The sequence below is a fragment of the Atractosteus spatula genome, chromosome 12 (assembly GCF_055471065.1).
Source record: "Atractosteus spatula isolate fAtrSpa1 chromosome 12, fAtrSpa1.hap1, whole genome shotgun sequence".
NCBI classification, from domain to species: Eukaryota; Metazoa; Chordata; class Actinopteri; order Semionotiformes; family Lepisosteidae; genus Atractosteus; species Atractosteus spatula.
Genome location: NC_142717.1, coordinates 40,827,849 through 40,855,187, shown reverse-complemented (window position 1 = coordinate 40,855,187; position 27,339 = coordinate 40,827,849). Strand labels below are relative to the sequence as shown.

General features: G+C 39.4%; 1 protein-coding gene across 3 annotated transcripts in view; it reads left to right on the top strand.

Moving 5' to 3' along the window:
- Nucleotides 1-26,441, top strand: part of fam171a1 (family with sequence similarity 171 member A1) — a 61,070-nt gene extending 34,629 nt beyond the window's left edge. For all 3 annotated transcript variants that reach the window (XM_088929487.1, XM_088929488.1, XM_088929489.1), the window contains exons 6-8: nucleotides 18,364-18,480; nucleotides 19,767-19,881; nucleotides 20,993-26,441. In XM_088929487.1, the coding sequence (XP_088785613.1) occupies nucleotides 18,364-18,480; nucleotides 19,767-19,881; nucleotides 20,993-22,553 (1,793 nt within the window). In that variant the 3' untranslated portion in view covers nucleotides 22,554-26,441. The remainder of the gene's footprint in view (nucleotides 1-18,363; nucleotides 18,481-19,766; nucleotides 19,882-20,992) is intronic.
- Nucleotides 26,442-27,339: the final 898 nt, after the last annotated feature.

The following is a 27,339-nucleotide window of genomic DNA, read 5'->3' as shown; positions in this document are numbered from 1 at the left end:
GAATGTTGTTTGTGGTGTGGTTATGCCAAGATACAGAGATTGTGGTGTTCAGACATTCTCTTGTGTTCAGTGTAACTGCAGAAAATTTGATTGTGACAAGCGACAGAAAGCTTTTGTAATCATATTACAAAAGACTGTTAAAGTTCTCAGTTACAATATGCAAGTTAAACTTTGAACAAGATTTGCAAAGAAGTTTGCACATATTTTGGTTTTTTTCGTGTTTGGAAAAAATATACAGACCTACAATGACACAGATAATGCAATATATTTTTGAGTTCTTGACGATAAAGGATGTTTGTGAACTATTTAGCTGACTGCTTATCATTAATTCAGCTATATTCATAAGTATTTCAGATTTTGTCATACTAGAGACTTACTTGGAGAGAATATATTGTTACACAGCCAGTGCTTATTCACTGCAGTGTTCTTGGATTACATGTTACTCTTAAGTGTCCACCTTTTTGTCCCCATTTGCCCCATTAGCTTGTTAATCAGTACTGAAGGAATCTTTACTGTGTTGTGACGCTCTCCATCAGAAACAGATTCCAGAAACACTCTGCCTCTATTAAGCAGTTTTAGTATACCGTACGTACAGGTACTTGATGAAAGCCATTTTGTAGGATTTAGTGCCTCCTATTGCAAAATGCCCTGAGAATAAGACAGCTCCCCCCCAAAATTTTATTTTTTCTCCTTTGTATTGTTATAAGTTGGTTTTTATTTACTTTGAGGTCGCAAGATAACTTAGTTTTCCACATTTGGTTTTTGATAATGCTGTTTTACATAGAGTTGCATGTGAATTCCATGTTGGCAGCTCTAACCCCACTTTCAGTTATTGTATTGTTTGTAGACCTGCAATGCCATTTTCGTTCTGATGCAAATTATACATTTTAATGCAAAAATTGGCGATTATCTGCAAGGATAAACGGACGTCTTCCAAACAGTGGATTTGTTCCTGAAGTGAGACCGACCAGACAAAAAACAAAACAAAAAGCTGTCATTAAAACAAAGATGTACAATATAGAATCATGGCCTAATCTAAATTAATGTCTTTTTGCGATACAACTTCCATATAAAAGCATTTTTAACAAAAGGACTTAATTTTTGTTTCTGCCATTTTTAAAGAATTATTGAAAAAATAAAGGAAATGGGAGCATGATTTGGTTTGTAGGTACCTGGATCTAAATTTGCCTTCTATTGTTTAAGATGTACAAATATTGCACGTTCTTTAGTGTATTTGGTGTTTGCTGTGTCACAGTTCTATCTTGACTTACAGGACTTGAGGTTGATTAGCAACTTTGAAAGTGCCATGACTGAAATATTGACAGGGGTCTTGACTTGCCTCACTTTGGGACTGTTTTGTCTCAGTCAAGAAAAAATTAAACTGCTCTATTTTTTTCTCAAGAAAATGAAAAGCTGGCAGTAATAATCCATTGTCCACAATCCCCTTATCCCAAGGAGGCTTGGGGTGAAATGGAACTTAATGAAGCCAAGTGGAAATTCTCATTGGATAGGGTGCCTGTCCGTCAAACATACACAGACACTTAGTGTCAGTTATCACGGGCAAAGATGCGCTCTCATCTGGGATGTTTTTACATGGTAGTATATTTGTAATTCTGATCATAGTGTTTGCATTTTTCAAAGGGTTTTATTTGCCTGTAAACCTGTGACTCTGTCACGTAGTGGTCACATCATCTTTTACAACTCTAGTCCAAATAAATTAGCACTGTCACACAATATAAAAGAATCACAGAGCCTAAAGGACTTCTATCCTTGGTGCCAGTATTGTTTGTTGATGAACAGCGATATTGTCCCCACCGTGGCATGCCAACATCTGTTCCCAGAGGGGATGAGAGTGGCTTCATTGTAGCACAATGTTCTTCTCTTCCAGAATGAATGTTCTGCACATCCCGTAGTAGAGCTCTGTTTACTTTAAAGAAAAATGAGAGGAAGGATCTTTTGTTCTACAGTAATTTCCTGCAATGAAAAACTAAAGACGGGGCTGAGATAAACTTGACTACCCACTGAACTGTGCGACATTTTAAACAAGACATATTGTACACATGAAATTGTAAAACATAGATATGCCAGCTGGTATGTCCAGTGGAGAGCTGCATCAGCCAGCTTTGACTTAAAAAGTAACATAAAGGAACTGAAAAGCAGGAAGAAGAAACACTTTTTTTCTCCTTTTCTCACACCTCAACTCTTCACCCGAAATGCTACGTTTCTTTTTTCTGCTTTTCAGCTTGTAAGTAACCTTTACTTTTTCATTTAGAATTAGACAGTTAACCTAGCCAGCAAGTCTTTGGGAGGAAATCAGAGCACCAGGCAAAAACCCTTGCTACCACAGATCATGCAGACTCTCCACAGAAGGTGCCCCGGTCTCGACTCACACCCAGGATCTAAGAGCTGAGACACATTCACACTAATGACCACACCCGCCTGCCCCCCTACTTATTCATATTCGTAATAATTTATCTAAATGCCCCCCAATTTGATGTGCTTAACAGAAATATTTATGTTTGTATTGTTAACATTATCTGGATTATCTGCATTGCTTTTTATCAACAGCTTGAATCTTCCTTACAGAGGATATTCCGGGGAGGTTGTTATGGAAGCCCAGAAAGATACCAGTGTTTCTTCTTATCTTTTTGTAACAGGAGAGACAGACTTATATTTTCTGTTGTTATTGCTCTGTGACATTGATAAATTACAGGTGTAGGAACAGTAATAAATATTAGTATGGCAGTGCTTTCTACACAGGCCATGGCTGGGAATGTCTGAATGCTGGTTCTCCTACCGATTTGATGAAGTATTTCCTTCGTTGTGGGGGCGTCTTCTCCCATGGAAACAGGGAAGTCCCTTGCTGGGACCTGTAGCTGACAGACAGCTGCTGGGTGTGAGCTCACAGTGGTTTCTGGGAGCAGGGGGTCCTTATTAGGTAAAGGGAATAAAACATGGAGACCGAGGCTTTAATTAATCCCCATCATGCAAAGTTTGAAGATTGCTTAGGAGAATTGTCCCCTCTCAATGCCCAGAACAACCACATTCAAGTGCAGATTATTATCTCTTTCTCCTTGGCTTCTCCCTTATCTTGCTGCAGCTTTTTAAAGCATTTTTAGTGGCTGTTTCTGTTCCCAGGTTGACTTGGCGTTCTTGTGCATCTGGCAGAGATAGATGCTTGTGTAAAGATTCACTGCCGAATGTGAGAACTCAGCTTGGTGTGCTCTTCAGTGCTCATAGTTGAGCTCCAGTCAGCTTTCAGCTGGGCTGACCGCTGAAACAGCTAATTAGTATCGAACAGGGAGTTACGCAGAATGCACAGGAGAATAAGCATTAAGCCAGATGTGACCATGGATTCCAACAGTGTAAACTGCAATCTGGTGGACAGCATGGTACACCTCTCTACCATTTGTGTTACTCTAGGTGTGTTTTAATTTAAGGTTGAACTTATACTCTCCGCCTGATATGTTAAATAACACTAGAACGCCTCCTATAGCCAGTCTAAGAACATTTTAAATGATAAGAATCGTTCCTCTTTTGTCTTGTAAATTCATGTTTTTCTTTTACATTTCATTCTAAGTACAGGTTTTCTTACATCTCTGAGACTCGTGAAGCAGAAGACTGCAATAGTGCTTCTCAATTAATACGATAATCTAGTTTGGGGTTTCCAGGGAGGCATGGCTTCAGGATGTTTTTCTTTTTTAATACAGTTCTGAGCATAGAATGAGAGTTTTCTTTAGTGTAGTTGAATTTCTCAGTGTTAATTATTCATGCATTCCCTTGTTTCCTGTGGAGACCCAAAAGGACTAAGTAAATCATCTTTAATCCTTGTGTGCAGCATTATGATCCCTAATAGAAAACCTAAGTATAGCATTTGTTGCCTGTTAAAGGTGTTTGAATGCTGTCTGTTAGATCCAGTTTATTAAATATGCAAGATGGGATATTTAATGTGTGTTTGGCAAAGGTTGTTTTACTTATTCCCTGTTATAGTATGAAATGATAGTGTTAAAACAGCTACTGTTCTGGAACATTAGAAGAAACTGTTAAAGGCATCCACAGGAAAATATACTCCACTAATATGTGGAGATTTCTTCTGCAAAAATAGATTAATTTAGTACCACCTGACTTTTGAAAAGAATAAGTATTCTATATAAATGAGTAATTGAATTTTATAATAAAATTACTCCTTGTGACCATGGCTCAAATATGTTATGAATACAATGTGTGCTTTGGAAAAAAAGACCCCTTCAGTGTCCAAGACTGCCTTGAACTATTTATCTTCAGACTGGCAGATTCATGTGTACTGTATATCAGGCCCAATGTTGTTTTGTATTAGTTAAGCATAACACAAGTCAAGGAACCAGTAGAGGGTAACTCCATCTTGTAAAAAGAAAAGACTTCTTAAGAACATTGTCAGTTTAATTACACACATGAAAAGGGCTTTACAGTAGAAACATTGTTTTTAGCTTTCTACGTGGAGTAAACCTCTTCTGTTTATCTTTGCACACTGATGCGGCTGTCGATTGAAAAAACTACGAACTGAGAACAGATATTATCCTAGCTTAATTGTAATCTGTAATTCACTACGGAGGACTCCTGGTGCGACAAGTAACAGAAACTAAAAACTAGCCTTTAGAATAATATTATGGAAGCGCATTGCTGCCCCCCAAGGGAAAAAAAATTCTCCCGTATCTCATAATTAGGTAGAATATCTATTAAATAAGACATAACATTGATCATTTTAGTGTATGAACAACCAGTTACACTGTGCAGTGACAGCACCTAGAAGCTACGGGTAGCTTTGCTGGACCAGTGGGTTTAGTTTTCCTGACAGTGTGCAACGCTGCAAAATGCACACGGACTTGCTTTCCCCTGGAGTTTATTCATAATGAAATGTTACAGTTTGTACCTCATGTGCACACAGTTTTAACCATGAAGACACTCACACGTATCCTCAAACAAGCACAAGAGTGCCCTGGATTGGATTCCACTGCTTAAAACTGGAAGTCAGATAATGATGATAAAGGTTATTTTATGACAGTCGTGCTACCGCGTGATCACATTAAGTACGCGAGAATTACTATCTCGTAATACGGGATATTTTCTTTCCTCGATGGCAGCAATGCGGTTCCATATACTGTAATTTAAATCATATTGCAGAAAAAAAATAGGGACGTCAGCAGTATCTCAATATAATATTAAGTAACGGAAACATGTACAAGTGGTTGAATTATTCTGAAACAACTTAAATTTTCAAGTCAAAATCCACAGTTTACTTAGAGTTCTTACTGTGACTTTTATTCAACTATTTAAACACATTATGGTTTACGTTTGTTGTAGATTGTGGCGCAAGTTTATACTTTTAGTTGTGCTGTAGATTTTGTTTTGTGCAAATTCCGTAATTTGTGGGGGTAGAAACAAAGTTTAAGGTCTTGTACATTTTGTCTGAAACATTTACAAGGATTATGTTTGTAACCTCGAACATACGTCTAATATAGGATACCACCTGGTTTTACATTACTGGGATGAACACCCTCGCTCCTCTGTGCACGGTAAATGCGCAGGAGAAGAAAACGTAATGTTCCGATATACACGTGCTGTTTAATAGCTCTGATGCAAACATCGGCGAGACCAAACGGCTAAACCGGTCACACCGGTCACTAGCATCTGTCCTTGAAATTCTCATTTGAATAGGGAAATGGTTTGTGTCACACAGTATGTACACATAGCTTTGTCCCCGTGGGGAAAGTAAGCATAGGAAATTCTGCTTAGGCAGTGCATTTCAGCGGATTTGAATGATAAAGGCTCATTTGAATGCTTATTGGGGAGACCACTTGATGGCATCAAAGAATGCCTAGAGGAATAACTAGCTCGCTGAAGGACTGCTTCTGGGCTAATTTATTTAGTTATGAAAACAAAACTATGATCAAGTGTTTTTGAAACTGTCGGATGTTTTTCTGGCTGCACACACAGCATCTCGTCAGCAGTAATAGTGCCTATAAAACATCTGACCTGGCTACAGGAAGGCTATCAAAACATATTTCCTATGAAAAGCAACAGCATCAGGAAAAAAAATGATCACTATATTGATTTTTAAATGTCCTGCGTATAAGAAACGTTAGCATTGGGCCAGTTATTTTAATGTGCATGGAGAATTTCAGCTAGGACTGGATGCATTACAGTCCTCCTTGCTAGATGTTTTGTTTTTTTTAGTGGTGGGGGTGAGGTCACGTGTCGGTGTGAAATCCACATTGTGTAACCTTGACAGAAGCCTGAGGTTAGTGATTCCCCAGCTGTAATTGAAAATGTAAGTGTGCTGTCTCGGAGATTTAGAGTTCACTCTGAAAGCATGCTCCATGTTCCAGGGCAGCTTATCTTGAGACTGGAGGCTGCAATTTTAATGTGCCCAACAGGCTGATAGAGTTACAGTCTCGAAACTGAGTAACGTAAGGGCAGTTTGGGACAGAGGAAATTTTATAAAAATATGTTCCCTGTATCTTGACAGAAATGTCAGTAGAATTTTTTACAGTACGCCCTTGGAGTTCTGCGTAAATATTAGTTTTGGGATAAGAGAGAATAATCTTAGATTAGAAAGAAATAATGTGCTTCTGTTATTCCAGATAGTGACTGGGTGATACTTTAGGATGTTATATTGTTATATTTTTTCACTCAGAAAAGATTCTTATGTAATGATACATCCTAAAGATGAGTGAAAACCACAGTATTAAACAACAACAACAACAATAATGATGACACTAGTTGTATATGCACTCCTATGTAAATCACCTAATACAGGTAGTACTCCTACATAAAGTGCCTTTATGTAAATATGTGGAGGGAGTCAGGACCAAGCTACCAAGCCATGTTGTTGTAGCTGATGCTATGACTTTATTCTAGTAATACAAGGATGGGCTCTTCTGACTGAGACTGAGAGCCTGCTAACTACCAGACAGGCTGGGTGGGACAAATGGCCTCCTTTCTTTTGTTTTTCTTGGCAACAGAACCTGTCTGTAAAGTCATTCCTTCTTTGGTGTAGATATCGGTACTTCCAGGTTGTGCTTTTTTTCTTTTATGCAATTATATTAATTTTCTTCTTCTGGGCTGCCTTTCCCCGGAGTCCTGTGTTTAATTAGAAGACCATTAGATCAATGTATACCACATAGTTGGTATACGCCAGCAGCCATATCACCCTGCAACTCACAACTGGCAACCCACTGAAGCTAAGCAGGTGTGAGCCTGGTCAGTACCTGGATGGGAGACCTACTGGGAAAAACTAAGGTTGCTGCTGGAAGAGGTGTTAGTGGGGCCTAACTGGGTCCTAATGCCCCAGTATAGTATAGTATAGTGATGGGGACACTATACTGTAAACAGGCGCCGTCCTTCGGATGAGACGTAAAATCGAGGTCCTGACTCTCTGTGGTCATTAAAAATCCCAGGGCATTTCTCGAAAAGAGTAGGGGTGTAACCCCGGTGTCCTGGCCAAATTTCCCAGTGGCCCTTACCAATCATGGCCTCCTAATAATCCCCCTCTATGAATTGGCTTCATTACTCTGCTCTCCTCCCCACTGATAGCTGATGTGTGGTGAGCATTCTGGCGCACTATGGCTGCCGTTGCATCATCCAGGTGGATGCTGCACATTGGTGGTGGTGGAGGGGAGTCCCCGTTACCTGTAAAGCGCTTTGAGTGGAGTGTCCAGAAAAGCGCTATATAAGTGTAAGCAATTATTATTATTATTATTATTATAGTTGCCAGTTTTCCCTAATTTCCAGAAACAGAGCAGTCTCAATTTCTCCTGTTGTCTGGCCGCTGATAAGAAGCAATTGGCTCCACTGAGGACACTGAGCCGAAGCATCGGAAGTGCAGAGGGCTCACGGAGTAGCCCGGGGAGGAACTTCATTAACGCCTCATTCCGACAGCATTCCAGAATCCTGCCACCAGACTCGGCTTTCATTTGGGAATCCAAGAGCGGCACATTGAAACTGTACGACTCCCACTATGACGAGGCCTAAAATTCTGAAATCCAGCCGCGCAGTCATGAAGAATTTCCTCAGAAAGGATCGGAAGGTGTCCATCCACCCTTAGCCCAATGCCAAACAGTTTGAAATCAATTTATGGCATTTATTTGTGGATCCTGTTTCTGGGTGCGCGTTGAAGTTTGGGAAAATGGGACTGAAAAAGGTGCTCTGTAAATGAAAATGACCTAAAAAATCTGTTAAAACCTTCCTGTGAATTTTGAATTTAAGTAAATAAGTAGCAGTTAAATTAAATGGGGAAAAAAATAAATGGAAAAAATGGGAATTGTGTCAGTTGTGGGCATCCCCTTTGGAGCTCCTGCTCCTAATCACGCTAGATTGGCTGGATGGCCTCTCGTTTATAACCATTCTTAATTTGTTATTGTTTTCAGCCATATCCTCTCTCTCTGATCTGAAATTAGTCCTCCCCTATACTTTTCTCTAATTTTGTATTATTGAACCTCTGAATCTAAATACTGATTGTTTTTACTGATGATGGCTTCAGTAATGTAGTTGGACCTGATAAATGAACATATCTTCCTGTGGCAGGTTTTACACATTGCGATCTAAAGAACAGAGCATTTCTATAATATGATGTGGTTTTTGCACTGATTAGTTAACTATATTGGAACACAAAACAGATTATAAAAACTTTCTTTTTTTGGCACACTGTAACGTATTCACCTCCAAAAACCAAGGAAGCATATTTTAAAATATCCTGGGATTTCTTGGCTTGGACAGATGCATGAATGCTGTATTTGTTGTTTTTTTTCATTTCATTTTTTTCCAAGCATTTGATTTTAAAAGAATAAAGCATATGTACAATTCTTTATGAATGTATTTTTCAAAACTGCTATACAGTGACCATAAAAGAAGCTAAACTACATTTTTTTACAATTCTTTTATTACCCTATTATACTTTAATATGTACAAGAATCAAAACATAAAGAGGAAAGTTTAAAAAAGGGGGATTCAAATTTAATTAGAGAAATTTATGAAGTATATTAATAAATTGTCAAAAAAGACCTTTCTCCAGTTTGAGAGAGATTTTGGATCTGAGTTAAGGTCCAAGATCTGAGTTTACTGCAAACAATCTAAAGAACAGAGTGCTTCTATAATGTCATATGGTCTTTGACTGATTAGTAAACAGGGATATAAGAAAAGCTCTGCCATAAAAAAACTTTTAAGTGTAATACAGTAGTTAAAAATGTAACATCTGTAAAGGAGTGCAACTGTCTGAAATATAAAGGGTTCTGAGACCTCACCCCACCCCGCAAAATAAATTATCTGCTATGAGACCAGCCAGCAAATAATGTTGTACACGAAAGGTGACCAGTGTCTGGGAATCATTACTGAGGAGGACCAGTCTGGGACTCATTGGAATGGCTACATCAGATCCGACAGTATACCAGCTGCATAAAGCTAGAAGCTCTCTATTATTGGGCGTTCCCAAAACATACTTGTAGAGGTGCCCTTGACATACTGAGTACATCTGTCAGAGGGAGGGTCTGAAGCAGTCCCCATGTGAAACCCACTGCATGGTTTTGGAGTGATTCTATGCGCAGGTTTAAAATGCATAAAGTGTTGTTCTAAAGATTTTTTTTCCCCAAAAGGTAGCTCCCTTGGTACTGCAGTGCCAACTGCCCAATTCCCTAAACCATAAATAAGTTACTATGCAAGGACATTAAATATATATAGCGGTTGAATTTTTTTCCAAATGTCCAATGCTTTTGCTGAAATAAAGTCCATTCTTCGTATGATATTAGAAATAATTGTACTGTAAGGCAGAAAAACAAATTGGTTTAACAATTCCTTGACAGAGCACCAAGAAACAAATGCATCAGGATCTAACCAAGACCTAAAGCTGAAAAGATTATTTTAGACTACTTTTAAACAGTATTTAAAAGTATAACACTGCAGTTTTGAATGGGATCCCTACGCCCTTACTTTAAAGGTGTGACCAAACATATACCCTAAAGGGGAATACAAATGATACCTCCCAAGCCTTGTGGTATCAAAAAGGACAAACAGTTTTTGAAGAAGAGTAATTAACAAGATGTGGTACATTTTGCTAAGCGGAAGATGACTTTTTTGTAGGAATTAAAATTGTCACTTCATCTTGTATGGTCAAGTCTGAAGCAGGTTTTCTTGTGATTAGAACTGCCAGTTTCCAGCTCGGCAGTGTAGTGTTTCCTGAGACAGTGGTAGTTTAAATTCTGAGGACAAAATGAAGGTCTGGTGGCAGTATTGTGGTTGTACTGTCAGTACAATGACATCTACAATGTTTGGACTTAATCTGCCAGATATGTTTTAGAAGAAGAGGACCTAGATCACCTGTGTGCATATATAAAGCATTGCTGAATGGTGCATTTCTGTTTCAGGGGTACTATAGTTAAACCCACCAAGTCAAGGTCCCAGTATAATAGCAGTTTGAAAAAATGGTGGTCAGGAGGCCAATGTGGCTCACTTAGGAACCCCATTTCACCGTTATTAATTGCATTACATGTCAAGTGTTAATTGTATTTGTCACTAGAATGACAGCTACCAAATTAAGTCAAACCGGTCAAACAGTATTTGTACAGGAGCAGTTTGTGTAAGAGGCTGCTTCTCACCAAGCAGTTAATGAGTCGCCGTGAGCTGAAAAATTGACAGCATCATGTGAGGTGAAATTCAGAAGCTGCTTTGCTTGTTCATGGAACTTGCCATGAGGCAGAGTTTTCAAAAGCCCTTTCAAAAACAGTTTTCAAAATAAAACAGCGGTGTTTGTCAGATTATGATGATATACTCAGTTAACTGATACTTCCCAAGTGTGGAGTTAACTGGCCAAAACTGGTCTTTCCTCCCGGCGGCTGTCAGGGTGTATAACGCTGCCCTAGGCTAGGACTGTTAGCCCTTTATTTGCTCGTCTATGGACAGCATGTTTGCTCCATTGTACTGTATAAACCTATGCACATTTTGCACATATTTTATTGTTTTTACAGTGACTATGATCATCACATTTTGCACACACCTATGTATTTATTTTTTATGTATTTTAATTTATTTTGTTGTCTTTTGTTTTATAACTATTCTGATGTCTGTTTTTGCTTGTCTTGGGCTGGACTGCTGTAACACATCAATTTCCCTACGGGATTAATAAAGTCTTATCTATCTATCTAAAATCACAAGTTCGTGTTATGGGCCATTTATCCATAATGAAGAAAAAGAAATCGTAGTCAGGTGGCCATGCTAGTTTATGCAAAGAACTCATTTGCACATATACAGTATGCATTCTGTTGGTGCCTGTAAAGTTTGCAGTTAATTGGCCAAACAGTTTTTGAACCGGAGCCTTCCAGCCACAGGCGCAGATCCTTAGCCATAGTGCCCCCGCTCCGCCCCTAGTGGGAAGTGGGGAGAAATTGTAATTCCTCAGTAAGCAAAGCCCTGTAGAATGTACCTGAATGGGAATCCTTTTCCTGACATTACTGACCTTTACGCTGTACTGGTACGATTTTTTTATTTTTGCACACTGGCACATTTGTTGTGTCCTGGTATTTATATTAGACTATAGAACTATATGAATTCCCGAATAACTTTGGCATTCACATTTCAGTCAAAACTTAATTGACCAAGAAAGAGAAATGAATGGAAGTGAGCTATATAGGTAAATGTTGTCAGTTTAAAAACTTCATCCAGATTGTGTTGAGAGTTTGTGGATCTGAATTAAGGTTATTTAATGTGGTTCTAATGAAAGCCAATGGTAAAAGTTTTCTTTATCCTTTTTGAGATCCCCTGGTAAGATTAAACTTACACAATTTTGCAGTCCCAGTTTAAATACAAGATTTGGGGGTATGGTAAAGTGTGCAAACCACATTCATTTATGGGTTACTTTATCCAAACAGTTTAAACAATCAGATGTCTTTTCTGCATCTAAAGAAGAAAAGCACAAGACTGACAAGGGTCTCGGACTAATCAATAGAAAAGGGGGCTTCATTAGAAGAAAACCAACCAATCAAAAAGCCCATCTCATCAGAATGTATTATCCCATGTATGTCTTATTTTGACTCAAAATAACATTTGCAAAAAATGTTATTTCAAAACTAGATCCAGTGGATCTTTACCTTTTTTTAACAGGAAAAGAAATTAAAGCAGATTTTTGTTGTCTGTGAATGGAAAAATATTTAGAATCTAATATTAAAGGGTCAACCAGATTGCATACTGCCAGCAGTAGAATGTCGTTGGGTCCAAGAGATTTTCATATTTGCCCCGGACAGAGCAGCTTTCAAGTTCTGCGAGGATCAGAAGCATCTAAATGAGCAGTCAGTTGGGGTAATTGCTGAGGTTTCAAGAATTCTATGCTTTTGTTCAGGTCTGAGCAGGTTTCAGCACTATGTGAATATAAGTTCTCAAGACTTCTCAAAATGTTTCTTCACTTGTACAGCAGTAGGGAGTATCCTCATTATTGACCTTAATTGTCTCAATAGAAGCTTGGCTCTCATTTAATTTAACCCTTAATTAAATTAAGTACTTGAACGTTCAATGTACTTAAAACTTCTTTGTTTTATATATTGGGAATTCAGCTAAAATATTGATGGAGTTTTCACTATCAATTTTAAAGCTGTTAAATGCTTCATCATACTCTTTTCAACGTTATATTTTGACTTTTTGCAACTTTTGAACTTTTGCAGTTTTTAATAGAGACACGTTTGCTACGTCTTTCTTCGCATTCAAAGCAAAAGCAGTAGAAAATCTCCTACTGGACAATTTAGTAACAAGTGATAGTTCAATTCATGAGTATTGTCTTTAAAAATATCTTTTAAACTCTCACTGTTAGATTTCAATAATATTTTGGAGTACCGTTATTCCTCCAAATGCTCCATTTTCCTCCCAGAGTCCAAAAACACTGGTAGGTCAATTGGCATCTGGAAAAATTGATCATTGTGTGAGTGTGTCTGCCCAGCGATGGACTGGCATCCCATCCAGAAGCTTTGGGCCTGTTGCTTGCTGGGATAGGATCTGGCTTCTGTGCGACCTGAATTGGCAAAAGCAATTTGAAAATGGATTGAGTTGTGTTAAAATGCCAGTGTTTTAAACAAGTAATTGTTCTGAAAAAATCAAGTCCAAAAAACAGCGCTTGGTTAGTTCTAAGGATGAGAAATACTGTACATGGATTGAGGAAAATATTGCAACAAATGTGGGCAAACAAAAGTATAACAAGCGCAAAAATATATCTCGTGCCTGAATGAGAAAAAAGTAGAATCTGAAAATAAAACTTTTTGTTTTGTAATTGCCAAACATCATATGCATTTCATTAAAAAAAGTTTGAAAATGATGGAAAACAGAGGGAAAACAACAAGGATACAGTATCCTTGTATCCAATGCTGAAAGTATCCAATGCTGGGTTAAAAGTTAGTCTTACACTATAATAAATGCATAAATGGGACATTTTAAAAGTTTAAGTCACTCTAGAAACCACAAATCAAAAACATTGGGCATAGTCTGATGACAAGCGTAATTTAACAATGTTAACTGTTAGTATCACTAGACGAGAACATAATTCAATAATTTATTTCCCTGTCAAAAGCAACAAGAACTTTTTTGTTTCCTTCTTCATACAAAAAAGGAATAACTAATGCTTTTAAAACTATAAACATGAGCAGATTGGAGATGGGTCTTTTTTTAAATTTAGATATTTAATCAGCAAACTCACCTGTGTTCTTGGATATACCTCATTTAAATAAAAATTTCAGCTGACGCTGATGAATCTGAATCATTCTTTAAGAGTTTGATTATAGGAAACAGACGGCATTAAATATAACAAAGGAATTGACAGAAGAAAAGTAGTGGAACAATATAATAATTTATAATTTATAAAATAAATGCAAGCTCAGTGTAATTTTCCAAGGGTGCAACTTTTCAGCCTGTGCACCAGGCTGTTGAATGAAACCATGGATTTTTGGAGTTTGCAAGTGGATGTGATGTCAATTAATGGAATACGAAATTACTTTTCACAAAACAAGATTTTTGTTTGTTCTTTGCAGTCACCAGCTGGCTTGGTGACTCATTTGACATTAAAAGGATGTGGGATTCAAATTCTCTCGTGAACATGTTAGTAGAACCTCCTTCGTTGCACACTGCTCTAGATGTTAACTGCTGATGTGAAAGGGAAAGATTATTGAGAACTCCAGGGCACCGATGCTAAATGTTAAAAAATACAGTGAGTTCCCGAGCTGTAAAGCACAAGCATTTTAAGCACAAATGGACACTGTTCCAGCTTGTACATCAAAGGTATTGGCTGTGAGAAACTGGAGGGACAATGGGACATCAGAATTGATGGATTCAGGAGTCTCGGGCTTTAGTGGTAAGCCCTTGCAAATATTTCTGAAGGTAGTCTCTTACTAAAAAGGCTAGACAGACAGAAAGGCCTCTCTTAATGTTCTATGCACTGCAGTTACAGCCTAATGCATTACCAACAACAATAGGTTGTCTACTGCTGCCACCCTTGAAGAGATTAATTCATCATACTGTAAACACAGGTCATGTGATTATTATCTATCGTTTTATTGTTTGCTTAATGGTTCTGTTTTTCCAAGTGCAGTGCACAAATCGGTGACTAATCAAAACATTAGTGTTTTCTAGGATTTGTAAACTATTCTGGCTATTTTCAGATTTTTTTTCTTTTTGAAGGTTAATTCCATAACCTTTATGGAAAAGCCATCTCATAGATTTATTGAGCAAAGGAAGGATGTCTTGTACAGCCTTTTTTTCCCCCTCATTTTCATTTTTTCCTTGTTCAGCTAGTCTCTTCTTTGGTTTGCATCTTCTCCGGATAGAATCACTCTGAGGTGGTAAATTAAAGACTTACAAAGGCCCACTCCCTGTCTTTGATTTCTACAAATTGGACAGTGCTGCTCTCAAATATTATTGGCACCATTTAATTTATTAAAAACAGAACTCAAAATCTGCCAGGGGCTAGCCAAACCCCCGCATGGAGTTGTATAAACACTAGGCTTCCTTTGAGAATTATTTGGCACAGACATTTTTGTATTTGAAATCCATCTCAACAGGTGCCTGTCTAATAAGAGTGAAACTACAGCTTGGCTGTTTCTTTCTAGCTCTGTGTAACATATTAATCCTTTGCTGGAAAAGCATCTCTGCTCACTACATTGTTGCATCTGACAGGTATAATCATGTTAGCATAATAAGACATATTCTGAACATGAAAACGGCGCTCATAATTCTCCTCAATTATGTAATCGCTTTGTTCTGTGTGCATTCAAGCTCCTCTGTTGAATTCGAATTCGCCATCCCATACATTAACACAGACAGCTATACCACTGCTTTCATAACACACTTGCTGCTGGTGGGTTTTAGTTTTGCGTGGGCACACAAATGAAAAATGGCAGAGCTTAGCTCTAAGTGAAGTGATTGATTTTCACAAATTTCACCTGGTCGGCATTCACACAAAGCCGTGTTTGTGGTAGAGTCCTGCTTTGACAACCTTCTCCAGCCTTGTGATATTCTTCAGGATGGAAAGTGTTGCATATGTGCTTGTTCAGTATGGCGGTTATGCCCCTAGGGTTATAAATAGGGAAAATAATTTGACTACCAAGGGCAACTGTTCTAAAAGCACATGATTCCACAAGACCCAAACAACTGCAGCTGAGTGGGAGCATAAAAGAATGATCTCAGGACATTTATATTTATTGAGTTTGTTTCCTGGCAACCAACAAAAACAGAACTGTAATTCGATTCGGCAATGAAGATTTTGAAATTTCTCCAGCATTTGTTGAATATTTTAAACCAATAATTATTCACAGCACGATACCATCAATGTGGTGGATTGGCTACTGTTCTGACTGGATAGGAGCAATAAGGTCCTGGTGGGTGTTGTTTGATTCCGTATTGTTTGTTGGCAAAATAATTTCAAAAGATTAAAACCAGTTTGTCTGGTATTGGTTGGTATAGTATTTACACTGTTCTTTGTCTCTGCAAGCATGGGCTACCTCTAGAGCAGTTAATTAATGTCAGTAACTATACTGGACAAAAATCCACATGGACAATTTTCGGAAATGTAACATTCTGATGTTATGAGAGATTTTGCGTATCTTGTACACATTTTATTTCTTATGATTTATTTAGCAGATGTGTTTATCCAAGGTTGTTTAACATTAAGCAGTTACAGTTTGTTCAAGGAACAGAATGCTGCTTGTGACATGGTCAGGTTTTTCTGACATTGTACCTGTACCAGGGCAATGTGATTTTACTTCTGGAGGCCTTTGAAAACCCAGGTTTGGAGTTGGCTGGGGAGGTTGTATGCACTTGATGTTAACGAAATTAAAACTAATCAAATGTTTTTACAAAAAAAAACCTGCTGCTGAACTGATGGAGTGGAGGCTTAATAATATAAGTAAGAATTTCCAAAGATCTTTATTGTAAGAGACTTGTCTCCCTAACAGCCACATGAGTAGTAGTTAAGAGATGTGAAAGAGGGGGAACAGGGTCCCAGGTTCACAAACAGTTCTTGCCAGGTTGCCCTTCCTCGGTGGCATTCGCGGGCATGCTGAGCTGTGTTCTGGTTTACCGCAGGAAAGCTCTGTTGGTGGTAGGGGGCTGACGGTTCAGCCGACAGTCCTTGAAGTCTCCTTGTGGGCTTTTGCTGCTGAGCTGATGGTATTTGTATCTTTCTGGAGCACAGTCTCAGGGCAAATTCCAAAGAGGGAGGGAAGTTCCACCTGAGTTGCCTAGATTCCTTTCTCCTCCTAACCTTGTATGCTCCGTAATTAAGCAGAACCTAATGGTGTCTTACTATTGAGCGCCTTTTGATTATTTTGAGTTTTGACAGGCTTTTTGAAAAATCACCGCCATTAGCCCTTTACAGTGTCATTTCCTGATGGATTTATGCATTTAGTCTCAGCGGCATCCATCTGAGAGTGTCCTGGATTAAAACTGGACCTTAGCGTGATCGAGTTATACATTTGATGGGATCAGTCCTGTTAGTCGTATGCAAATCCGGTTAATTCTGTTGGGGTGAAAGCAGCTGTAAAAATGTTGCCGAGTCACTAAAGCTGCCCTTTCATGCCAGCTCTCCCATCTTGAGCTGAGGAAACAAGAGAGAATAAACCAGCCCCTTTGTTTAGGTCTTACTTTGTTTTCGCTTAAGCAAGGTTGCTTTCTCAAGGCCAAATCGAAAAAAAGATTCCACTGTGTGTGGAGCAGATGGCAGGCCGTACTGACTCACTCAGTGAGGCTCAGTTTAAAGTTGCGGAGTTTCGTGGAGCTTGTTGAGTGGCTCTGAGGACAGCGGCTTAGCCTGCCTTTGGATGTTTAGTTCATCATCTCCTTGTCAGTTCCAGAGAGGGCCTGAATGAGCAGTAGTTGATCATCTCCCTGGACGCTTGCCTGTTTTAACATAGGCAAGTTAAAATGTAATTTAACATGAAGGAGGGAAAAAAAAACTTTCTCAAGAGATTACTTTGGCTTGTTCATGTGCATTTCTGGGTCTCAGTAAGTTTTCAAACCTAATTGTTTTAGCCTTCATTATTTTCTGCTTACAAAGAGAAGATGATGCAGTCCTTTCAGCAGAATACTGTTTTTAAAGGGCATTGAGCTCCCTGCTGTCCTGCTGATTGTAAATGCTGCCCCTAAGTGGTAGGAAATAGTAATGCACATCACAGACTTTGTACAGAATATGGTGACGATTGGTAGCACATTGTAAGCACAATTACTATCTGGGAAATTTTAAATTTCAAACGTACACATGTACATGCAGGTTTCCCATCTTCCTGCCCAGTCACAAGAGAAGAAGATTACAAAAGTGTTTGTATTTAAACATTAAAATAGCACATAGGAGTCTTACCAAACTTTCCAAATTCCCCATATTAAAACATGTTTCCTGCACCCTAAAGCTGTTCTGAAAATTTAACTCTATACTGCACAGCAGTTAATGCGCTACATTATTTTAAGATTTGATCATGGTTCTGTCTACAGCTATCCGGGCGTTTTGTAAATAATTATTTATCCTGGGAAAACTGAAGTTAGGTGTCAGTTGTATTACCATTCTGACAGAAGTAACATGCCATCATTCCTGATCCTGAGTCTGAGTCTTTGTGGCGAGATATCTTTTCTGTTCTGTCTATACCTGCATTTCCCTCGTCAATATGTTAGTGGCCCGTTTAGGTCAGGTTGGCAACAGTTTTAATGCATCATAATGATGATGACTGAAGTGATTTCTTTGCCTAAAGCATGAGTGATGTAGAGAAATTTGTGCTCAGCGAGATGAAGTTGCAGAGATGTAGGCTGGGCTTTTATCTGTCCTGATGCTGCAGCTGATGATGGAAACTGTCTCTAAAGCAGGATTTACTGTTGCAGGAGCTTGGCGAAAAAGCAGCCTGGGGTTTGTGCTGAAGGAAGAGGACCAGCTCATCCTTAAGTATATTGCTCCTCAGCTGGGTTACTGGGTAGCGGCCATGTCTCCCTTAAGCGCAGGTAAGAAAACACTGGTGGCCTCCTGTTGCCTGACCGGAATTTCTGCTTATTGCTGCAGAGATGCAAATCTGCCTCGAGCTTTCAGTTCTAATCGTTTACAGCTTTAAAGTAACAGGCAGTAATTTTTTTTTTCCAATCCAAGTTTCCAAAGCATTTGGGATACAAACAGTATATATTTTAAGATAAGACTTTATTAATCTTGAAGGAAAATTTACGCGTTACAGCAGCCCAGCTCAAGAAAAGCAAGACAGACATCAGAATAGGCTAAAATTAAAATAACTACAGCATTAGAGTAATTAAATAAGTATATAGAATACAAAATAAAATAGAGTTAGCAAAATAGTTGTGTGCAAAATATGCTGATAGTCACTGTAAAACAATAAAATACGTGCAAAATGCGCATAGGTATATACAGATTGAAAGTACCACAGTATAAACAGTATATTAATGAAGTGTCCAAAAAGTACAATAGTGCAACATGCTGTCCATAGATGAGCAGATGAAGGGCTAGCAGTCCTAGCCTAGGGCAGTGTTATACACCCTGACAGCCGCTGGGAGGAATGACCTGCGGAAACGTTCCCTTGAACACCATAGCTGGAGCAGTCTGTTCATCATTGTAGAATAATAATCTGTATATTTTCTGAAATACTGGTTGACATGTTCTTTTGATACCAGATTTCGTACTTATTGTGCTATGAAAATGTTTGCTTTTCATTTGACAATTTCCACTTTATGTATTAAAAGGGTTTTATCTATAATGTGTTCTGATTAAAACCTGATTTGTCTTTATTTTACAGAATCAAAACATTCTGGGATGATAGTTTCCCAAGAAATGTCACACATACTGTTAACAAGAACACAGACTCAAACTTGGCAATTCATTGTTTTCTTCAGTCCATTTTTTTTCTCCGTACTGATGTCTAGAAATGCCAGATTTTACCTGAGAACCCTTATGGACATGGAAGCAAAGGCAGGCACTTTGGCAGCAACCCCCTGTGCTGCAGATAATCATGCTGAGTTTTCTTCTGTTCTTTTCAAGCATTATGCGGCCATATTACTGAGGAGATCTCTGAAGCCTTTCCAAAATCAGTAATTGCATTCTCTCTTCTCGCAAGGTTAGCAGTATCAGACTGTGTGATTTGCTTGAGAATTAAGTCAATTCAAAGTGAGACGAGAGGGCCAGCTGTTTAAAACTATCCGCACATATCTTTACGTTTCTGTGAAGATGGATCTTCTTTCTGTGTTCTCGAAACTCAGAGGCTGAGCTGTGGCTGTTGATGTTGCAGGTCCTGTGGTGGCGAAGGACATCAGCACGTATCACACAGTCTTTCTGCTGGCCATTCTGGGAGGCATGGCTGTCATACTGCTCTTCTTGCTCTGCCTGCTGCTCTATTACTGCAGGTGGGTGAGTCCAGTCCTCCAGCTGCCCACACACTGCAGCTCGTTGATCCGATGCGATTCTCTCATTGCAAGGCGATGATTCTCAAGATTTCTGCACCTAGAAAAACAAAATGCCTCAGCTGTTTGCAGTCAGCAATACATATAAACACCATACACATACAAGCTTATAGGGACATTGTAAATCTGAAGATTTACAGTTTTAAGATACATAGATCTTTTTCAAAGTAGAGTTTTTGTTCCTTCAAACAAATGCTAAGATATGTCTATAAAGATGGTATTGAAGGATCCATTCATTCATTTTCTAAGCACTTCATCCAATTCAAAGTCGGAACCAGAGAGCCTATCCCAGCAAGCAACAGGTGCAAGGTGGGATACACCCTGGATAGAACTCCAGTCCATCAAAGGCCAGACACAGACACACAAACTCACACCAGTGCCAATTTTCCTAGAAGCCAATTAACATACCACTAAGTCTTTATGCGGTGGGCAAAAATAAAGTACCAAGAGTTTCTCCTGTACATTGGGGGCACAAACAAGCTCCAAGCAGACAGCAACCCAGGACCCTGGCGCTGAAACACAGCAGTGTTAACCGCGGTGTCACTGTGCCTCCCAGTCTAGAAAGATGATACTCAATCTGCATTGATGTCGTTTACTATAAAAGAGCCATTTTTATGACCTGGTGGTTGTGCCATGTTTGCTGTTCAGAAGTATTTCAGGAAGAAAGTTGATTTAAAAATTAAAGATTTCCTCTTGTTCGTTCCACAAGATTAACAAAACTAATTTTTTTTAATTGTCTTGCGGTGATGCCCTTCAATTGAAACTGTTTTGTCTGACAATTTCTTATGTGGGTCTTACTTGATAAATAATTCTTTATGACAAAATAATGCTTTATTCATTTTACAAGGTTTAAGCTGGGATATGATGTTTTTGGACAAACCTGAGTACAAAGAGTGGCAAAATAAAATTTAGGAACAGGCAGTCTTGTAACAGTTGTGGGATTTAATATAAATTGTACCACCCGTTTAAGTGTGAATATACAAAAATAGTGCAAAATAACAAAATATTATATTAAACATATATTTAACAGTTGTCTGCATTTGTATTCTCATAGGAGGAAATGCATAAAACCACAACAGCATCACAGGAAACTACAGCTCTCTTCGGCTCTGGAGAGCTCAAAGAAAGATCAGGCGACATCCATGTCTCACCTCAACCTGATCAGCGAGGTGCACATGGAAATGGTCTCTTCAAGTGGGGAAGCAGACATACACACGCCCATGCTGAAGCCTTCCTTTGACACATCAAGGGATTTCAGTTCCAGAGAGGAATTATTGTCCCAGCATGAAGGCAGGGATAAAAGCAGGGCGTCTCTCAACAACTTGACGTCTCGTGGAACCTTGATGAAGGAATATCACAAGTCTGTGGAGACCTTTCCTTTAAAATTGGTGCATTCCAGTGATCCCTCAGAAGGATACGAGTCCCCAGCTCGGGAGGACTATCACAGGAGCTACAACTCCGTGTCTTCTCAACCACAGCTTGAAAAAAGGGACCAACGTGTCCAGGCATCTGTAAGCCATTTATCAGCAGACAGCAAAAGCAGTATCCAGGAGACTGCATACCCAACGCCTTGTACCCCTGACAAGGAACAAATAATTGACAGGAGGCCAACAGACTTCTTGATGTCCAGGTCTGTAGACCACTTGGAAAGGCCGACTTCTTTCCCCCGTCCTGGGCAGCTCATCTGCTGTAGCTCTGTGGACCAGGTGAACGACAGTGTGTACAGAAAGGTGCTTCCCACCTTGGTCATTCCTGCTCATTACATGAAGCTCCCCGGAGAACATCCCTATGCTGGTCAGCCCCTGCTCCTCCAGACGGAACAGCAGAGCGATCTGGAAAAAATCCAAGCTGACCTTTCTGCCTCCCATCAGCCCTTGGGCCACCAGTCCTCTGCAACCATGCAGCTCTCGACTCAGGACGTGTCACAGCGCCACCTTCAGGACACGCAGGATACAGAATGGACCCTCCAGTCCGCCACAGTGCCAGAATCCATATCCATCCCAGCGTCCCTCAGCGAGGCAGGCCTTGTCCAGATGAATGGGGAAGACCAGCTCCTGGCGGAAAAGACCCTCATAGAGCTGCGAGGAGGAAAACCACTCCCTCACCCAAGAGCGTGGTTTGTCTCCTTGGATGGGCGCTCCAACGCTCACATCAGACACTCGTACATAGATCTGCAGCGCGCCGGGAGAAACGGAAGTAATGACGCAAGCCTAGACTCGGGCGTTGATATGAACGAACCAAAATTTGCGAAAAGGATGCGAGAGGGAGCGAAGGAAAGAGAAGGCAGAGCGCCCGCTGCCATGGCCTACACCCAGCTGGTGTACGTGGATGAAATCGAGAACGGGACAGACGCGTGCAGTCCCGAGGACAATGCGCTAGGGCCCCTGCTGGACGAAACTCCAGGACCAGAAACGGATGAGGCGGCGGCGCCCAGCCAGCAGCCGGACACGGTCAATAGGACTGAGCAGGCACGGCCACAGCTGGAGCTGCCCACCAGCCCCCAGGAGGACAGAAGTCCCTGCCCTGATGACGGGGGGGACGACCAGGACGAGAACAAAAAGAGCCCTTGGCAAAAACGTGAGGAAAGACCGCTTCTGGCCTTTAATCTCAAATGAGAATTTACCGACTCCTGACTGTTGGAGAGAGAATGGGATCGGAGCCAAACATGGCTGAGAAGGAGCTCTTGTGAGAAATACAAGCTTTCGAAGTTAAAAGCGCTGAACATTTTATGCACAATTGTTATGCCTTTAAAGAAACCTGAATTCTAAACAGAAGAATACTGTAGGCTTTCAGTATGATTGCTGAAAGATTAAAGGACAAATAGCTTTATATTTGTGTAAGCATCAGCCAGATTGAATAATACAAGATTGCTGGTTTTGACGTTTATCTGCCCTCTGGTGGCAGCAGCTGGACGTTACAGAACTGTTCTAAAGGGTTAAAGCTAAATTTTAAGGGGGTTTAGTACTGAAACTCTACAAATGTAAATGTTCCTTTAAAGAATGGCTATGCATCGCTTTTTTTACAGTAGTACCTTGTTGCTTAAGATGCCTTTTTGTAATTTTGACAAGTTCTTCATAATTTTAGTTGTAAGCATTTTACAAGTATTTTATTAAGATACTTTTATGTCTTTCTTTTCTGGCCAAATGCAGAATGATTTAAAAACAAAAGCCTTTATCTGAAACCAAACTGTATTCTGTGCCCATCGGTCCTCCAGAATCTACTTCCATGTTTTCCAAGTGCCTTTTCAGAGTTAGTGTACAAATACAAATTCCAGGAACCTTTGCAATTTGGAATCCGTTTTCCTTCTTTAAGTATTTCCTCAGATTAGCCTGTCCTCCATCATTGCATGCAGTAAACTGGCAAATGAGCTGTTAATTTCTGATATTCTTCTGTAGGCTTCTGCCGTTTTCTCAGTAGTAATGTGGATTCTGTTTGGCTGTAGGTAGACTAGAACATGTTTGAATTAAATAGCCAAGTTTTATGTGTGAGTGCGTGTATGGGTTTGTGAGGGTAGTGGTCCTAAAGACTGTGTACAGTTCTGTATAGGAGACAACCCCCCTTCCTCCAACAAATTCTAAAGTGTGAAAGGCACCACAATGTTTTTCTTTACAAATTGAATAGTGCCAGAACGAGTATATTCTAAACGTCTATACTAGATGCTTGTGTAACTGAGGCTTATTATTCAGAATAAAGAAGGTGGATGAATTGCACCAAGCACTGTGCATTTTTCAACACTTTTCATTATCTCGACTGTACTGTGATAAAAGTTTTTCTCTTCATCAGTTCTCTTGAATGTGAGTTCTAAAAATAGATTTCTGCCATATTTTCTCACTTATATGTTAGATAAAGGAAACTTGTCTTGAAACTTGTAGCTCTTCTCTTTTTAAGTCAGTATAAGAACTGTTTACATAAACAGGCTGTGTTCTCATACAGCACCAAATCAGTATGCTAAGACTGAGACTTTGCTATCAAACCCCATAAAGATGTAAGATTAAATTAAAAAGTGTTTTTCCTGCTTTATTTTAATGAATATACTGTGTTTTGAGCAAATAAAAATGTAGTATTAAATAAACACTCCTGTTTAGAAGGGGAGAAGAAGAAGGGGGTTAAATTAAGCTTTGGATGTTGGCACATGGCTGTTCAGAAAGAGCAGGTAACCTAAAATGGACTTTGATTTCCTTCCACTGTGTAAACAGACCAAAGTGTTGGTGTTCAAAACATAAGAGCTAAAACCATAAAAAGGAAAGTTGAAACACAAATCAGTGGACACAAATGGAAACTACGTGGAAGTGCTTTTAAATCTGAGGACAGGAGGCAGTTTTTTACCCAAAGGGTAGTGGGAGTGTGGAACAATCTACCTAGCCAGGTTGTTGAAATTGATACTCTTTTTTCAAGAAACAGATGGATGTGATGGATCAATTATCTGCTAACTACCAAATGGGATAGTTGGGCCTAATAGCCTCGTCCTCTCATTTGTAATATTTCTTATGTTCTTAATAAATCTTATAAATTATTCTTGGAATTAAGCCATACATGTCAGGAAGGGAATCACAACAACAAAATGGGATCCTATCTTTACTCCACAGGTGAATACCAGGATCGTGTCAAATTTAAAGCACCAAGGACGTTTGTCAGGCTGTTCCTTCTCTTGAATGTAACCTGATATCAAATTCTATTGAATTTCTTTTTTTCAGATTGGTTTTCAGCAGAGTAGTAGTTGCTCACACAGAAGGTCCCAGTTTCCAACATTAATGCTGTGTAATTGGGGTCATCTGTCATGCAGAGGTAAAGTGTACAACTCAACAGGCCATCTGAATAAACATTTTCACACTGAATATGCAAAATAGTTAGTTGTACAGTCCTCTAAAAGTTAGGCTGCCTGAAACCTGCTATTGCACTGACTACATGTGTGATTAAATGTGTTCCTCTCACATTCTACGATTTCATTCATTGTACCCATTTACTTGCTAATTTGGTATATTTTTTCGTACCAGCAACTTCTATTTTATATGTACTGTATATGTCTGTATTACCCATTTATGTGTAATGCTTTTGATGCTGCCTAATGTTTTAAGAATCTTAATAGTGTCTGTTGTATATTTCAGTGTTTTGTAGATGAGTTTCTAAGTCATTTACTCCTGTTTTTTTTCAGCTGTACAGTGCTGTGAAAAAGTATTTGCCCCCTTCCTGATTTCCTCTATTATTGTATATTAGTCACAATGAATGTTTTCAGATCTTTAGACGAAATCTAATATTAGATAAAGGGAACCTGAGTGAACAAATAACACTTTTTTATTATTATTTCATTTATTTAATATGTGAAAAAGTAATTGCCCCCCTACACTTAACTGGTTTTGCCACCTCTAGCTGCAATGACTGCAACCAAACGCTTCCGAAATAATTCAAAATCAGTCTTTCACATCACTGTGGAGGAATTTTAGGGCACTCTTCCTCGCAGAACTGCTTTAATTCAGAAACACTGGTAGGTCTTCGAGCATGAACTGCTCATTTCAGGTCCTGCCACAGCATCTCTATTGGGCTTAGGTCTGGACTTTGACTAGGCCACATTTGTGTTTGGGATCATTGTCTTGCTGCATGACCCAACTACACTACAGCTTCAGCTCATGTACAGATGACCAGACATTCTCCTTAACAATTTTCTGCTACAGAGCAGAATTCATGGTTCCTTCAATTATGGCAAGTTGTCCAGGTCCTGAGGCAGTAAAGCATCCCCACACCATCACACTACCACCACCATGTTTGACTGTTGGTATGATGTTCTTACTGCAGAACGCCAGTCATAATGGGACCCATACTGTCTATAGAACATTCTCCCAGAAGGCTTGGGGGTCATCCAGGTGCTTCTTGGCAAATGAGAGACGAGCATTTATGTTCTTCTGGGTTAGCAGTGGTTTCCACCTTGCTACTCTCCCATGAAGCCCATTTTTGTCCAGTCTCTTTCTATTTGTGGAGTCATGAACACTGACCTTAGCTGAAGCAAGAGAAGCCTGCAGTTCTCTGGATGTTTTTTTAGGATCCTTTGTGACTTCCTGGATGATTTTACGCTATATCCTTGGAGAAATTTTGGCAGGCCGGCCGCTCCTGGGAAGATTCGCAACTGTTCCTAGTGTTCTCCATTTGGAAATGATGGCTCTCACTGTGGTTCGGTGGAGTCCCAGAGCCCTAGAAACGGCTTTGTAATCCTTTCCAGACTGATAGATATCAACAACTTTTTTTCTGATCTCTCCAGGAATTTCCTTTGATGTTGGAATAATGTGCTTCTTGAATCTTTGACTCTGATGGTAAGAGTCAAAATACAGTAAGTGAGGTTTATATATATATATCAGGGCTCTCTGTAATCAATCCTGGCTGTGTTCAATCAGCTGACCCTAATTATTACTTTAATTGGGTTGATTTTAATTGGGGGCAATTACTTTATCACATAGTGCCAGTTGGTGTTGGATAACTTTGTTCATTAAATAAATGAAATAAGTAAAAAAAAATGTGTTATTTGTTCACTTAGTTTCCCTTTATCTAATATCAGATTGTGGTTGAAGACCTGAAAACCTGAACACACCCGAAGAAGGCTCCACAGCCAAAACGTGTTTCTTCTCTTTTCATCATGGAATAAGCCTTTGCTTGTTCCTTTGCAGCCTACGCATGCTGACCCAACTACCTACTTGAACTACTTCGACCTGAAAACATTCAGTGTCAAAAATTCGCAATAGAGGAAATCAGGAAAAATACTTTTTCACTGCACTGTATGTCACACATGAACATTATATGTTGCTTTAAAAAGCTAACAATAAAACAATAGTTTTGGCACTGGCTAAGCACTTGATAACTTAGATGTAATTTCTTTATCATAGTATAAACTTTTAGAGATTTCAGTCATTTATGCGTGACTTTAGTTTTTATGACTGTACCTCCCAAGCCTAAAGTCACGTTCCCCAAAGTGCTACAGCAACTTTCCACAATAATTGTTTGTGCAGAAGTGGACTTACCCAGTGGTGCCTGATTCCCCAAAATCCTTACATGAAACACTATTGCCAGCTTTCTAACCTGCAGGAGTCTCACAGGCCTTTCTGTATTCCCACAGCACATACACATTTCTATCTGAAGCACTGCATAAAAAAAGATTGTCTTAAAGTACAGTATAACACCAAAAGCTACAGGACACAGTCCTTGTTTAACATAGAAATAGGCATGTTTCTTTTTGTTGAACCGACCTGTCTTTTTGTTGCTGAATGAGTCTCTGTGGGACAAACATCATACGTGGTTTCTGTCCATATAAGCCTATTGCAGGCTGCAGTGCACATGGTCTTGTGCGCACCTTTATTCTCCGGACAGCAGGAAAGTACTATTTATGGCTTTAGGATGTCAACAACGTTTTGCACTCCT